The sequence below is a fragment of the Onychomys torridus genome, chromosome 16 (assembly GCF_903995425.1).
Source record: "Onychomys torridus chromosome 16, mOncTor1.1, whole genome shotgun sequence".
Lineage (NCBI taxonomy): Eukaryota > Metazoa > Chordata > Mammalia > Rodentia > Cricetidae > Onychomys > Onychomys torridus.
The window spans coordinates 56,643,980-56,657,627 of NC_050458.1; the positions used below are offsets into that span (position 1 = coordinate 56,643,980).

A 13,648-nucleotide genomic window follows, 5' to 3' on the forward strand; every position below is an offset into this window, starting at 1 on the left:
TGCTTTGGGAGGCTTCTGAGGCTGTTGTTACCTGTGACCTTAAGAAACATTCTGGGGATGGGGGATTTAGCTCAGTGGTGGGAGAGCGCTTGCCTAGTAAGCACAAGACCTGGGGTTTCGATCCTCAGCTCCAAAAAAAAAAAAAAATGATACATTTTGATTCCTATAGAAATAAGAGGAGGAGGGGCACTTGTAGATAACACAACTTATTGATTGTCACCTACCTATACAATTGGTTCTTCCTTCTCTGTCAATATCCTCCTAGATATGCCAGATATGAGTTCAAAATGATAACCAGCCCTATGGCCACATTTCCAGAAGCATATTGGCAAGAATTTATTTTGTGCCTCATATCATTTTTTCACCATACTTTATTTGTAAAATAATGAGGACTCCAAGATGTCCTACATTTTCATATATTTTATAAAAGTAACAGTTATGACCCATGTGAGCCTAAAAGTATGTTGGAGAGCTGTGAGGTGGACAAAAATGCTAAAAGAGTCTTAAGGTCTAAAATTATCAGCATTTCTCCATGCAGAATTTATCTTACCTCCATAAATATTATATTTTCTAATCAATGAATATTGAACCAAATCAGTGTGTTTTTCAAGTTCATGTATTTTCCTTCAGAAAGAAGTTGACATTATAGTTTTTGATAAGAGAAGAGACATTCATTTTATAAGTGGAAAAGTGACCCTTTCAAACTGTTATTTTAAAGAAAAACTCCTTTTAATTTTTTTACTCATTTTTTTAACCATGATAAATAACAGGCACACCAGGGGCAACTTATGGAACTACTCCTGGAGTAACAGGCAGCAGCACCCCTCTACCTGCAAGTACGGAGCCCCAGGTTCAGGTATGAAGCCTTTACCTTTGGAGATGTCGTAGCAGATCATCTATCCCCATGATGCATCAGGTGGTCATCTGGCAATGCAAGAATGTGTCTTCTCATGTTTTATTATTCATGTCCATTCATATCAATGGGGATGTCTGAATCCATCTTAGTCTCAATATCCAAATGATTTGATTTCCTTTGAGAAATCAGAATGTTGTCAAATTAGTGGATTTCCCTTGAACAAAGAATTTGTCATTAAAGTTCAATAGGTTGGCACTTTTACTTCATAAGTAGGAAAAAAGACCATTTTAATTCTTATTTCTAAGAAAATCTCCCTATCAATTGTCTTATTTATCTTTGTAACCACAATAAAAATCAGGCACACCTGGTGGCATCAATCTGGAATGACCTCAGGAGGGGCAGGGAGCAGTGCAAGAACTGGAGCCCCAGGTTCAGGTAAGACTATTTAGTGTTTGGAGATGTCTTAGAAGCTCATCTATAACCCTGCTGCCTCAGATGATGATCTTGAAAATTTCCCTGTATGTGTGAGTGAACTTCATGGCACAGCATGTGGTGAAGAAATGTGTTTACTCACGTTTTATCCTTCAAGTCCATTCATATAAATAAGGATGTCTGGAGTCATATGAGTCTTCAACATGCGTGTTTTCCTAATTGCAGGGAGCACAGTGTCATCCTCAGGACACACAACAATCATTCAAGCCTCTAGTCTATCCCCAACCTCTGCAGCAGCAAACCAGGTAAGCAAAAGAGAGGAGGCTATGGTGTCAAATGGAGGACAGTCAATCTCCATTTACTTTCATGGAGATGCAGGAATGGTATGTATATTACAAAGCAATGAGTCCTAAGGTGAGAAATGAGGGGCTGGTTATCAAAACAATTTATTCGTAAGATAATGCATGAATTCCTTATACATTTAGAGAAAAGGAGCTAGCATTCAGAAAGAGGACTGCATTAGTTGATGTTTCTATTTTCCAAAATTAGGTTGCTAATGTGTACTTTGAATAGTGATGGCCCTGATTCCTTCTTTGGAGACTAAGGGTACTGAGTCATGAGGATTAAAGCTTATTATTCTGATTCTAAGTTAGTTAGTATTAAGTAGAAACATTCTGAATGTTTTCTCATCAGGGTTATTAACTGTTTTATCTTATATGAAGTACCCAGGCAGAAATATATCTGAAAGACCCATTTGGTTTCAATAAGCATCATGAGTTACTAGATTCAAATAGATGACTACTCAAAAGGAGGTAGACAACCATATATCCATGAAGAATAAAAGAGCCCAGCAAAGCTTCTTCTACATCATATGAAATTTACAAAGATTGAAGCAGGAATAGTCACTGTATATAAATAGTGAAGGCACTGGTCATCAGGGATCAGTGAAGGTCTACAGCTGATTCAGAGTCATGACATTGTGTTTCTTTAAAAGCAATGACTGAATCATCAGCAGGAACAACTAGATCCCCAAGCAGTGAGCAGACCCCAACTAAAGTCAGTGAGGGTAAGTTGAAGATGTTTCCTGGAGAGGCTCATGTTGTTGTGACTGAAGATGCAGGGAGAGAATTTTTATTGTTATTATTATGTGTTTTAATTTTATACATCAGCCATGGGTTCCCCTGTCCTCCCCCCTCTGCCCCCCATCCCCACCTTCCCCCCAGCCCCTCCCCTCCATACCCATGTCCTCCAGGACCAAGACACCCCTGGGGATTCATTTAAACCTGGTGGATTCAGTACAGGCAGGTCCTGTCCCTCATTCCAGGCTGAGCATGTGTCCCTGGTAAGCCCAAGGTTTAAACAGCCAGCTCATACACTAAGGACAGGATGAAGACCACATAAGAACAGGAATAGGCAGAGTGCTCAAGAGGTCTCCAGATATCCACAATGATATATCCTCTGTAGACTGCTGCAATGGTCGAGAGAAAGCCTGATCTGAACCTAGTCCTGGTGATCAGATTGACTAAACACCCTAACAGTCATCTTGAACTCTCATCCAATAACTGATAGAAGTGGATGCAAGAGATCCTCAGCCAGGCCTCAGGTGGAGCTCCAGGTGTCCAACTTTGGGAAAGAGGAGGGACTGCAAGAGCATGAATTATTGAATCCAAGATTGCAAAAAGCACAGGGACAAATAGCCAATTGAAAGAAAGCACATGAATTATGAACCAATGGCTGTGGAGCCCCCCAGCTAGATCAGGCCCTCTGGATAAGTAAGACAATTGAATAGCTTGATCTGTTTGGGAGGCAGGGAGAGATTTTAAGAAATGAGTTGAAAATTGCAATCTAGGGGGAAACATTGCATACAGACTACTGTGATGAGGATGCTGAGCTATGACATAGAACTCCAGTGTCTTCATGTCAAACAAGTCAATATATACAAGTTCACTCAAATCCAACAAGACCAGTGATTTCTCTGAAGGATGTCTGGGTATTCTAAGTACTTGCATAGCTTGTTGAAAAATATGGAAATAAAAGAGAATGGAAGAATATAAGGAAGGTCATAGAAAGCATTAGCATCTTATTCTATAATCCCTATACAGAGATCCTGATAATCAATTGTTGTTCACACTGAAAGGAACTATTATACTATCAGCTGGGGAAACATATGGATCCTCAAACAGTGAATTGAACCTGCATTAGGACAAGTCAACTGAGTACAGGCTGATGTGAAGAAGTCATGGGTTTTGACAAAGGATCACCTTACATTACTCAGCTGACTTAAATCAAATTAGAAAATTAGATTGACATTTGAGAACTAAAGTAAAGAGAGAGCAATGTCATTTTTAAGAGGCTATCTCCTCGCTGGGCAGTAAGCCAAGGCTCTTGATAAATGAAATTAGGATCAAAGGGTAGACACAATTGAACAGAAAAAATAGTCACTGGACTTATTCCTTTCTCATCGTAATGAAACTGGATGAAGTTCCACCTTCCAAGTAGAAGGACAGACAGAATTCAGATAAGATGCAGAGATGAATGAAAAGACTCATGCCCAGGTACATTCCAAAGTAATTAACTCTTAAGAAATGCCTGGACAGTGGGTCTTGTCCAAGGAGAATAAAGTTCTGGTTTTGGGAAAGTATTTGACTAACACACTTTGGAAATTTGTCATATTACTGTTTTGCAAAAGACCCATCAGAGCAAATGAGAGGTTAGAATTGGGGATACAGAGGCTCATGTTGGACCCTGGGTCTGCTCTAAGCTACAAGGACAACATAACAACTCATGGGAAAATGTCCAACAGTTGGGAAGGATTAGATTTCCTGGACAAATTTATCTTGTGTCATCTTTCCTAAGGAAAATAAAATGTCATTCATGTCTCAGGATCCTTAGTCCCTGCCTGAAGCCACAAGTGACAGGGGAGGCAGCACACCCAGGGGACCCAGCAGCACTGCTAAAATCCAAGGCCAACTCAGGTCAGGTAGAGCAGGAATGTCATTAGTAGGAATTTGGCGGGTAGAGGTGAAAGAGGCAGGCTGCTGGGCAAAGTACAGACTTGTTCAGCTAGTGAGGTGTGGAATTGAACCTTTCCATGTCTCTCTTCTGAGGACTAGTAAGTGTTTCCAGCATGGCTCCTATGCTTGCAGTCACAGCAGGACAGTCTGTGGGAGTTACCACAGGAGGCAGACAGGGAGGCCACACCTGTCACCCAAGGCACAAGAGTCACCACTGGAAGCCCAGCAGGCAAGATAAGATCTTAATGGTGGACTGTGTCAGGGACTCATGCTAGTGTTGTCCAGAACTGTTTTGTGATCATTGGTTCAAGGAAGGTGATGAAGGAGCAGAGTGTAGAACTTCGTGAAATGACATCAACCCGAAATTCTTTGAGACAATACTGAGGCTGTTGTTTTCTGTGACCTTAAGAATCATCCTGTTCCATAGAAACAAGAGGAGGAGCACATGGAGCTAGCACAACTCATTGGTTGCCACCTACCTATACTTTGGGGCATTCCTTCTCTATTAGTATTCCCTGTGATATGCCCAGCGATATCATCCATATGATAACCAGTCACAAGCCATGTTTGCAGAAAATTCAATGCATGTGACCTAGAATTTATTTTATATCTAGTATCATTTTAAGCATACATTATTTGCTAAATAATAAGGGGTCCCAAGATCTCATGCACTGTCTTATTTTTAATAAAAATACCTGTCAGGAGACATGTGAGCATTAAAGTGTGGTAGAGAGGAGTCAGGTGGGCAAAGATGCTCACAGGCTCTTAAGTCAGTTCTAAAATCCTCAACATTCATTCATGAAAAATTTGACTTCATCCATAATTATTATGTTTTCAAATCAATGAATATTTCACCAAATCAGTATGTTGTTAGGCAGTGGATCCCTTGATAAGGAAGTGATTCTGAACTTTTTATAAGAGTATAGACATTCATTTTTTAAGCAGAAAAATTGCATGTTCTAATTGTTAATTTTAAGAAAACCTCACTTTAATTTTTCTTTCTCATGTTTTAACCATGATAAACAACAGGCACACCTGGGACAAGTTCTACATCCACCTCTGAAGAAGCAGGGAGCAGCACTGCTCTACCTGCAAGAACTGGAGCCCCAGCATCAGGTAAGACTCTTTAGCCTTGGAGATGTCTCAGCTGCTCATCCATTCCCATGAAACCTCAGGAGGTGGTGTGGAAAATTGACCTGCTTGTGTTTGTGAATTCAGGACACTGGATATGATTGAAGAATGTGACTTTCATGCTTTATCTTGAAAGTCCATTCTTATAAATAACGATGTCTGTAATGATATGAAATCCCCAAATTCCTGTTTCCCTGTCCTAGAGAGCACAGTGACATCAACAGGACATACTACTCTCCCTCAGACCTCTAGTCAATCAACAGCTTCTGCCAGCAGCAAAACAGGTAAGGGAAAAGAGGAGGCTATGAACTCTTAGGTGTCAAATGGAGAGTTGTTAATTTCCCTTTATTTATATAGAAATGAAAGAATGGCATCTGTATTATAAGGCTAAAGGTCCTCAGGTGACAAGTGTGGGGCTGGTTATATCACCAGTTATTCAAAAGAGAATGCAGGAATTCCTTGTGTATTTACAGAAGTGAGCTAGCTTCAGAAAGAGGACTGTATTAGGTGATGTTTCTCTTATCTTTTGCTGTAATTAGGTTGCTAATTTGTTCTTTGGACAATAATTGCCCTGATTCTTTCCTTGGTAGTTTTGGAGACTGAGTCATGAGGGCCAAGGATTTCTATCCTGACTCTAAGTTAGCATCAAGCAGAAACATTCTAAATGTCTTTCTTTTCATGGTCATTAAATATGTTTCCATATATGAATCAGCACACAAGCAGAAAAATCTGAAAGACTCAGTTGGTTTCAGAAATAAGCATATGAGTATTCAAATAGGTGAATAAAAAGAAAGTAGAGTATCATTTTTCCAAGCAAATAAAAGAGCCCAGAAAAGCTTCATCAATATCATATGAAATTTACAAAGGTTGAAGCAGCAATGGGAACTACTCATAAATTATTGATGACTTTCAACATCACAGAGCAGTGTGGTCTAGAGCCTCTCATATTCTTGCTTGATAATTGTGTTTCTTTGAAAGAAACCACTGGATCATCAGCCGGAACAACTAGATCTCCAAGTAGTGAGCAGACCCCATCTGAAGTCAGTAAAGGTGAGTTGAGGCTGTGACCAGGACAGGTTCATGCTTTTGACAAAGATGCAGATAGAGATTTTTAAGAAATCAACTGGCTGGTCGGTAGTGGTGCATGCCTTTAATCCCAGTACTCGGGAGGCAGAGGCAGGTGGACCTCTGTAAGTTCGAGGCCAGCCTGGTCTCCATAGTGAGTTTTAGGAAAAGCACAAAGCTACACAGAGAAACCTGTCTCTGAAGAAAGAAAGAAAGAAAGAAAGAAAGAAAGAAAGAAAGAAAGAAAGAAAGAAAGAAGAAAGAAGGAAGGAAGAAAGAAAGAAAAGAAGGAAGGAAGGAAGGAAGGAAGGAAGAAAGAAAGAAAGAAAGAAAGAAAGAAAGAAAGAAAGAAAGAAAGAAAGAAAGAAACTAAAAATAGGAGCTTGGGAGATCCATCTCATAATGGTCCTACACTGGGCTCTCATGACATTGCTGAGTTATAATATAGAACTCTAGTGTTTTAATGTCAAACAAGTCAAAGTGTACAAGTTCATTAACATCCAATAAGTCAGTGAGTTCTCTGACGATATATTAGTTCATGACAGATTTTGTGATTGCTTAATTAAAACATCGAGACAGAGAATGATGGAATTTAAGAAAAATAATTGAAAGCATTAGCATTCAGAGCTATACATCAGAATCAAATATCCTGATAGTAAATATTGTTCATTTTGATAGGGCCTACTGCACCATCAGCTGGGGAAACGTCTGGAGCCCCAAGCAGTGAATCAACCCAGTCTTCAGACAACTCAAGTAAGTCCACGCTGAAGTGAGGATGTTATGGGTTTTTACAAATTGGGTTGCCTTACCATGACCCAGCTAATTTTAAATCAAAGTACAAACTTTAGATGGACATATGAGGACTAAAGTGAAATGGAGAACAATATAATGTTGAGTCTTTCTCCTACCTAGGGCAGTAAGACAAGGCTTTTGATAACATGACACTTGGTTCAAAGGGCAGATATGCTTGAATAGAGAAATCACTGGAATTATTCATTCTCATTATATAAAACTGGGATGATGTTCTGCCTTCATAGTAGAAGGACAGATAGACACAAGAGAGGAGGCAGAGATGCAGCAAAGCCTCATGCCCAGGCACAGTTCCAAAGTATCCTGTCCCTAACGGAACATATCAACACTGGGTGATTTCCTAAGAAGGGGAGAATGATCTGGTGTTTTAGAAAGTAGCTTTCTAACACACTTGTGAAATTTGTCAACTTACATGGAGAGACAATGGGAGGTTAGACTCTGGGGTTAGGGTTAGATATTGGGTCCATGGTCTGCTCTAGGTTAAAAGGAAACTATAACATTCATCTGAAATTATCCAACAGTTGAACAGGATTAGAATTTCTGGCCAGACTTTTGGTTGTGACATTTTTTCTAAGAAAAATATAAATGTCATTTGTGTCTGGGTACTTAGTCCCTGCTGAACTCACAAGAAGAAGCAGTACACCCAGGGGACCCAGCAGCAGTACTAAAATCCAAGGACACACAGATTAGCTAGAGCAGGAACTTCATTAGAAGCAATTATGTGGGTAGAGGTGAAACAGGTAGGCTGCTCAGTAATGTATAGACTTATTCATCTAGTGAAGTGTAGAATTGACCTCTCCATGTCTCCCTTCTGAGGACTAGTAAGTCATTCCAGCATGTCTACTTTGCTTTGCAGGCACAACAGGACAGTCTGTGGAAGTTACCACAAGAGCAGACAGGGAGGCCACACCTGTCACCCAAGGCACAGAAGTCACCACTGGAAGTCCAGCAGGCAAGATAAGATCTCAATGGTGGTCTGTAACAGGGACCAATGCCAGTGTTGTCCAGAACTGTTTGGGATCGTCAGATCAAGGAAAGGTGGTAAATGAGCAGAGTGTAGAACTTCATGACATGAGGTTAACTCTAAATGCTTTGAGAGGCTTCTGAGGCTATTGTTATCTGTGACCATAGGAAACATCCCAGTTGCCATAGAAACAAGAGGAGGGATACATGGGGATATGACAACTTATTGGTTGTCACCTATCTATACATTGGGCATTTCTTCTCTGTTAGTATCCCTTGAGATATGCCCAGAGATGAGGTCCATATGATAACCAGGTCCATGCCACCTTTTCAGAAGACTGGTGCATATTGACACAAATTGATTTTATGTCTAGTATTTTAAGCATAAATTATTTGCAAAGTAAAAGGAATATTTAATGATCTCATGCATTTTCGTATTTTTGGTTGTGAACCTAGCCTTTAATGGCTGAGCCATCTCTCCAGCCCAAATTTTCATATTTTTAATAAAATTGACCATCATGAGACATGTGAACCTAAAAGTATGGTAGAGAGCAACAGGTGGAAAATGATGCACACAGGGTCTGAAGTCAATTCTATAATCATCAACATTCCTCCATGACAAATTTGACTTATCTCCATATTTATGTTTTCAAATTAATGAATATTTAACCAAATCAGTATGTTGTCAGTTAATGGATTCCATTGAGAACAAAAGTTGACACTGAACTTTTTGTAAGAGTAGAGACATTTGTTTTGTAAGATGAAGAAATGGTTATTTAAATTTTTATTTTTAATAAAAACCTCACTTTATTTTTTCATACTCATTTTTTAAACCATGATAAAAAACAGGCACACCTGGGGCAACCTCTGCATCCACCTCTGGAAGAGCAGAGAGCAGTACTGCTCTACCTGCTAGTACTGGAGCCCCAGCATCAGGTAAGACACTTTCTTTAGCCTTTGGTGATACCTTAGCTGCTCCCCAATTCCCATGCAGCCTCAGGAGAAAGTCTGGAAACTTGACCTGTAAGTGTGAGTGAAAGTCATGACACTGGATGTGGTGGAAGAATGTGTCTTTTGGTATTTTATCCTGCAAGTCCCTTCATATAAATAAAGCTGTCTGGAATGACATCAGTCTGTAACATGTATGTTTTTCTCTCCTAGAGAGCACAGTGACATCAACAGGACACACTACTGTCTCTCAGACCTCCAGTCAATCGACAGCTTCTGCCAGCAGCCAAGCAGGTAAGGAAAGAGAGGAGGCTATGAGCTCTCAGGTGTCAAATGGAGAGTTGTTAATTTCCCTTTAGTTATATAAAAATGTAACAATGGCATGTATGTTACAAGGCTATGGGTCCTCAGGTGACAAGTGAGAGGGCCGTTATATCATCATTTATTCAAGGGGGATTGCAGGAATTCCTTGTGTATTTAGAAAAATGAGCTAGTGTCAGGACTGTATTAGTTGGTGTTTCTCTTATCCCAAATTAGATTGCTAATGTGTTTTTGGTGGCAATAGTTGTCCTAATTCCTCCCATGGCACTTTTTGACATTGAGTCATGATGGCTATGGCTTACTATCCTGACTTTAACTGGGCATGAAGTAGAAACATTCTTAATGTCATCTTTTACATGAGTATTAAATGTGTTTTCATATAGTAAGCCCACAGACATAAATATATCAGAAAGAATTTGTTGGTTTCAATAAGCATATGACTACTGGATCCAAATAGATGGATAAAAAGGAGGTAGACAATCATATTTCCATGCAGAATCAAAAGGCCCTGCAAAGCTTCCTCTAAATCATATGAAATTTACAAGATTGGAGCAGCAATAGGAACTGTATATAAATAGTGAAGACACTTGTCATCATGGATCAGTGAGGTCCACTCCTGCTTCATAGTCATGACACTGTGTTTCTTTGAAAGCAACGACTGGATCATCAGCAGGAACAACTAGATCCCCAAGCAGTGAGCAGACCACTTCTGAAGTCAGTGCAGTTGAGTTGAGGCTATTTCCTGGAGAGGCTCATCTTGTGTCTGATGATGCAGGGAGAGATTTTTAAGAAATGAGTTGAAAATTGCAATCTAGGGAGAAACATTGCCTAAAGACTCTACTGGGAGCTGTGATGAGGATGCTGAGCTACGATATAGAACTCCAGTGTCTTCATGTCAAACAAGTCAATATGTATAAGTTCACTCATATCCAACAATCAGTGAGTTCTCTCAAGGATGGTCTGGGTATTCTAATTACTTGGATAGCTTGTTGAAAATATGGAAATAAAAGAGAATGAAAGAATATAAGGAAGGTCACTGGAAGCATTAGCATCTTGATCTATATCACTATATCAAACATCTTGATAATCAATTAATATTCACACTGAAAGGAGCTATTACACTATCAGCTGGGGAAATATCTGGATCCTCAAACAGTGAATTGAACCTGCATTAGGACAAGTCAATTTAGTACAGCCTGATGTGAGAAAGTCATGGGTTTTGGCAAAGGATCACCTTACTATTACTCAGCTAACTTAAATCAAATTAGAAAATTTAGATTGACATTTGAGAACTAAAGTAAAAGAGAGAGCAATGTCATTTTTAAGAGGCTATCTCCTCGCTGGCGCAGTAAGCCAAGGCACTTTCTTGATAACATGAAATTTGGAACAAAGGGTAGACACAATTGAGCAGAAAAATATCACTGGACTTATTCCTTCTCATCTCATGAAACTGGATGATGTTCCACCTTCCAAGCAGAAGGACAGACAGAATTCAGATAAGATGCAGAAATGAATGAAAAGACTCATGCCCAGGTACATTTCTGTTGCGAGCTCCTCGACCAGCGAGGAAGAATGACCACCATTCGAGGATTCTTCTCAGATCACACTTTATTGGAGCTCCTCTTGATTGAGGGAGAGTGGGAGGTGAGGGGCCCCAAGAACCAAAAGGCAGCTGCTTATATAGGGAACCAAAGGAACGGGTCAATCTATGATTGGATCCCATCAGAATGCAAGCATGGGGAGCCATGGGATAGGCTGAGGACCTAAGGCCAAATTACCATATACGTGCATGAGCAAACCTCTAGTCGCACAGCCCAGCAAGCACAGCCAAATATGGAGTTGTTTACAGCAAAGCTGTCAGGAAGTTGGTGCCATCTTAGAATGGTGGCTCCCTACACATTTCCAAAGTAATTAATCTCTTAAGAAATGCCTGGATAGTGGGTGTTTTCCTAGGAGAGAGATAAAGTTCTGGTTTGGAGAAAGTATTTGACTAACACACTTTGGAAAATTACTGTTTTGCAAAAGACCCATCAGAGCAAATGAGAGGTTAGAATTTGGGGATACAGAGGCTCATGTTGGACCCTGGGACTACTCTAAGCTACAAGGACAACATAACAACTCATGGGAAAATGTCCAACAGTTGGGAAGGATTAGATTTCCTGGAAAGATTTATCTTGTGTCATTATTCCTAAGGAATATAAAAATGTCATTCTGGTCTCAGGAACCTTAGTCCCTGCTAAAGCCACAAGTGACAGGGAGTCAGCACACCCAGGGGCCCAGGAGCAGTGCTAAAATTGTAGGACACTCGGGTCAGTTAGAGCAGGACCTTCATTAGGAAGAATTTGGTTTGTAGAGGTGAAAGAGGCAGGCTGCTGGGCAAAGTACAGACTTGTTCAGCTAGTGAGGTGTGGAATTGAACCTCTCCATGTGTCCCTTCTGAGAACTAGTAAGTGTTTCCAGCATGGATTTTTTTTTTCCAGAGCTGAGAACCGAACCCAGGGCCTTGAGCTTGCTAGGCAAGCTCTCTACCACTGAGCTCAATCCCCAAACCCATCCAGGGTGGATTTTGTTTTGCAGGCACAATAGGACAGTCTGTTAGAATTACCACAGGAGCAGACAGGGAGGCTCCACCTGCCACCCAAGGCACAAGAGTAACCACTGGAAGCCCAGCAGGCAAGATAAGATCTCAGTGGTGGTCTGTGTCAGGGACTCATGCTAGAGTTGTCCAGAACTGTTTGTGATCATTGGTTCAAGGAAAGGTGATGAAGGAGCAGAGTGTAGAACTTTGTGAAATGACATCAACCCTGAAATTCTTTGAGACAATACTGAGGCTGTTGTTTTCTGTGACCTTAAGAATCATTCCTGTTCCCATAGAAACAAGAAGAGGAGCACATGGAGCTAGCACACTCATTGGTTGCCACCTACCTATACTTTGGGCATTCCTTCTCTATTAGTATTCCCTGTGATATGCCCAGCAATATCATCCATATGATAACCAGTCACAAGACATGTTTGCAGATAATTCAGTGCATGTTTCCTAGAATTTATTTTATTTCTAGTATCATTTTAAGCATACATTATTTGCTAAATAATAATGGGTTCCATGATCTCATGCACTATCTTAATTTTAATAAAATTAACTGTCAGGAGACATGTGAGCATTAACGTGTGGTAGAGAGGAGTCAGGTGGGAAAAGATGCTCACAGGCTCTTAAGTCAGTTCTAAAATACTCAACATTTCTCCATGTCAAATTTGACTTTCATCAATAATTATTAAGTTTTCAAGTTAATGAATAATTCACCAAATCAGTATGTTGTCAGGCAGTGGATCCCCTGAGTAAGAAGTTGATACTGAACTTTTTGTAAGAGTATAGACATTCATTTTTTAAGTGGAAAAAAATGCATGTTCTAATTGTTAATTTTAAGAAAAACCTCACTTTAATTTTTCTTTCTCATGTTTTAACCCTGATAAACAATAGGCACACCTGAGGCAAGTTCTGCATCCACCTCTGGAGGAGCAGGGAGCAGCACTGCTCTACCTGCAAGAACTGGAGCCCCAGCATCAGGTAAGTCTCTTTAGCCTTGGAGATGTCTCAGCTGCTCATCCATTCCCATGAAACCTCAGGAGGTGGTGTGGAAAATTGACCTGTTTGTGTTTGTGAAATTCACGACACTGGATATGGTAGAAGAATGTGACTTTCGCACTTTATCTTGCAAGTCCATTCTTATAAATAACGATGTCTGTAATGATATGAGACCCCTAAATTCCTGTTTCCCTGTCCTAGAGAGCACAGTGACATCAACAGGACACACTGCTCTCCCTCAGACCTCCAGTCAATCAAAAGCTTCTGCCAGCAGCAAAGCAGGTAAGGGAAGGGAGGAGGCTATGAGCTCTTAGGTATGAAATGGAGAGTTGTTAATTTCCCTTTATTTATACAGAAATGAAAGAATGGCATGTGTATTATAAGGCTAAAAGTCCTCAGGTGACAAGTGTGGGGCTGGTTATATCACCAGTTATTCAAAAGAGAATGCAGGAATTCCTTGTGTATTTACAGAAGTGAGCTAGCTTCAGAAAGAAGACTGTATTAGGTGATGTTTCTCTTATCTTT

General features: G+C 40.2%; 1 protein-coding gene across 1 annotated transcript in view; it reads left to right on the plus strand.

The window, feature by feature from the left end:
- Positions 1–13,648, plus strand: part of Muc19 (mucin 19, oligomeric) — a 169,441-nt gene that overhangs the window by 86,955 nt on the left and 68,838 nt on the right. Inside the window, exons 56-64 of the mRNA XM_036207612.1 lie at positions 1,514–1,593; positions 5,332–5,418; positions 6,412–6,483; positions 7,177–7,251; positions 9,121–9,207; positions 9,435–9,513; positions 10,193–10,254; positions 13,019–13,105; positions 13,165–13,405. Of these exons, the coding sequence (XP_036063505.1) occupies positions 1,514–1,593; positions 5,332–5,418; positions 6,412–6,483; positions 7,177–7,251; positions 9,121–9,207; positions 9,435–9,513; positions 10,193–10,254; positions 13,019–13,105; positions 13,165–13,405 (870 nt within the window). The remainder of the gene's footprint in view (positions 1–1,513; positions 1,594–5,331; positions 5,419–6,411; positions 6,484–7,176; positions 7,252–9,120; positions 9,208–9,434; positions 9,514–10,192; positions 10,255–13,018; positions 13,106–13,164; positions 13,406–13,648) is intronic.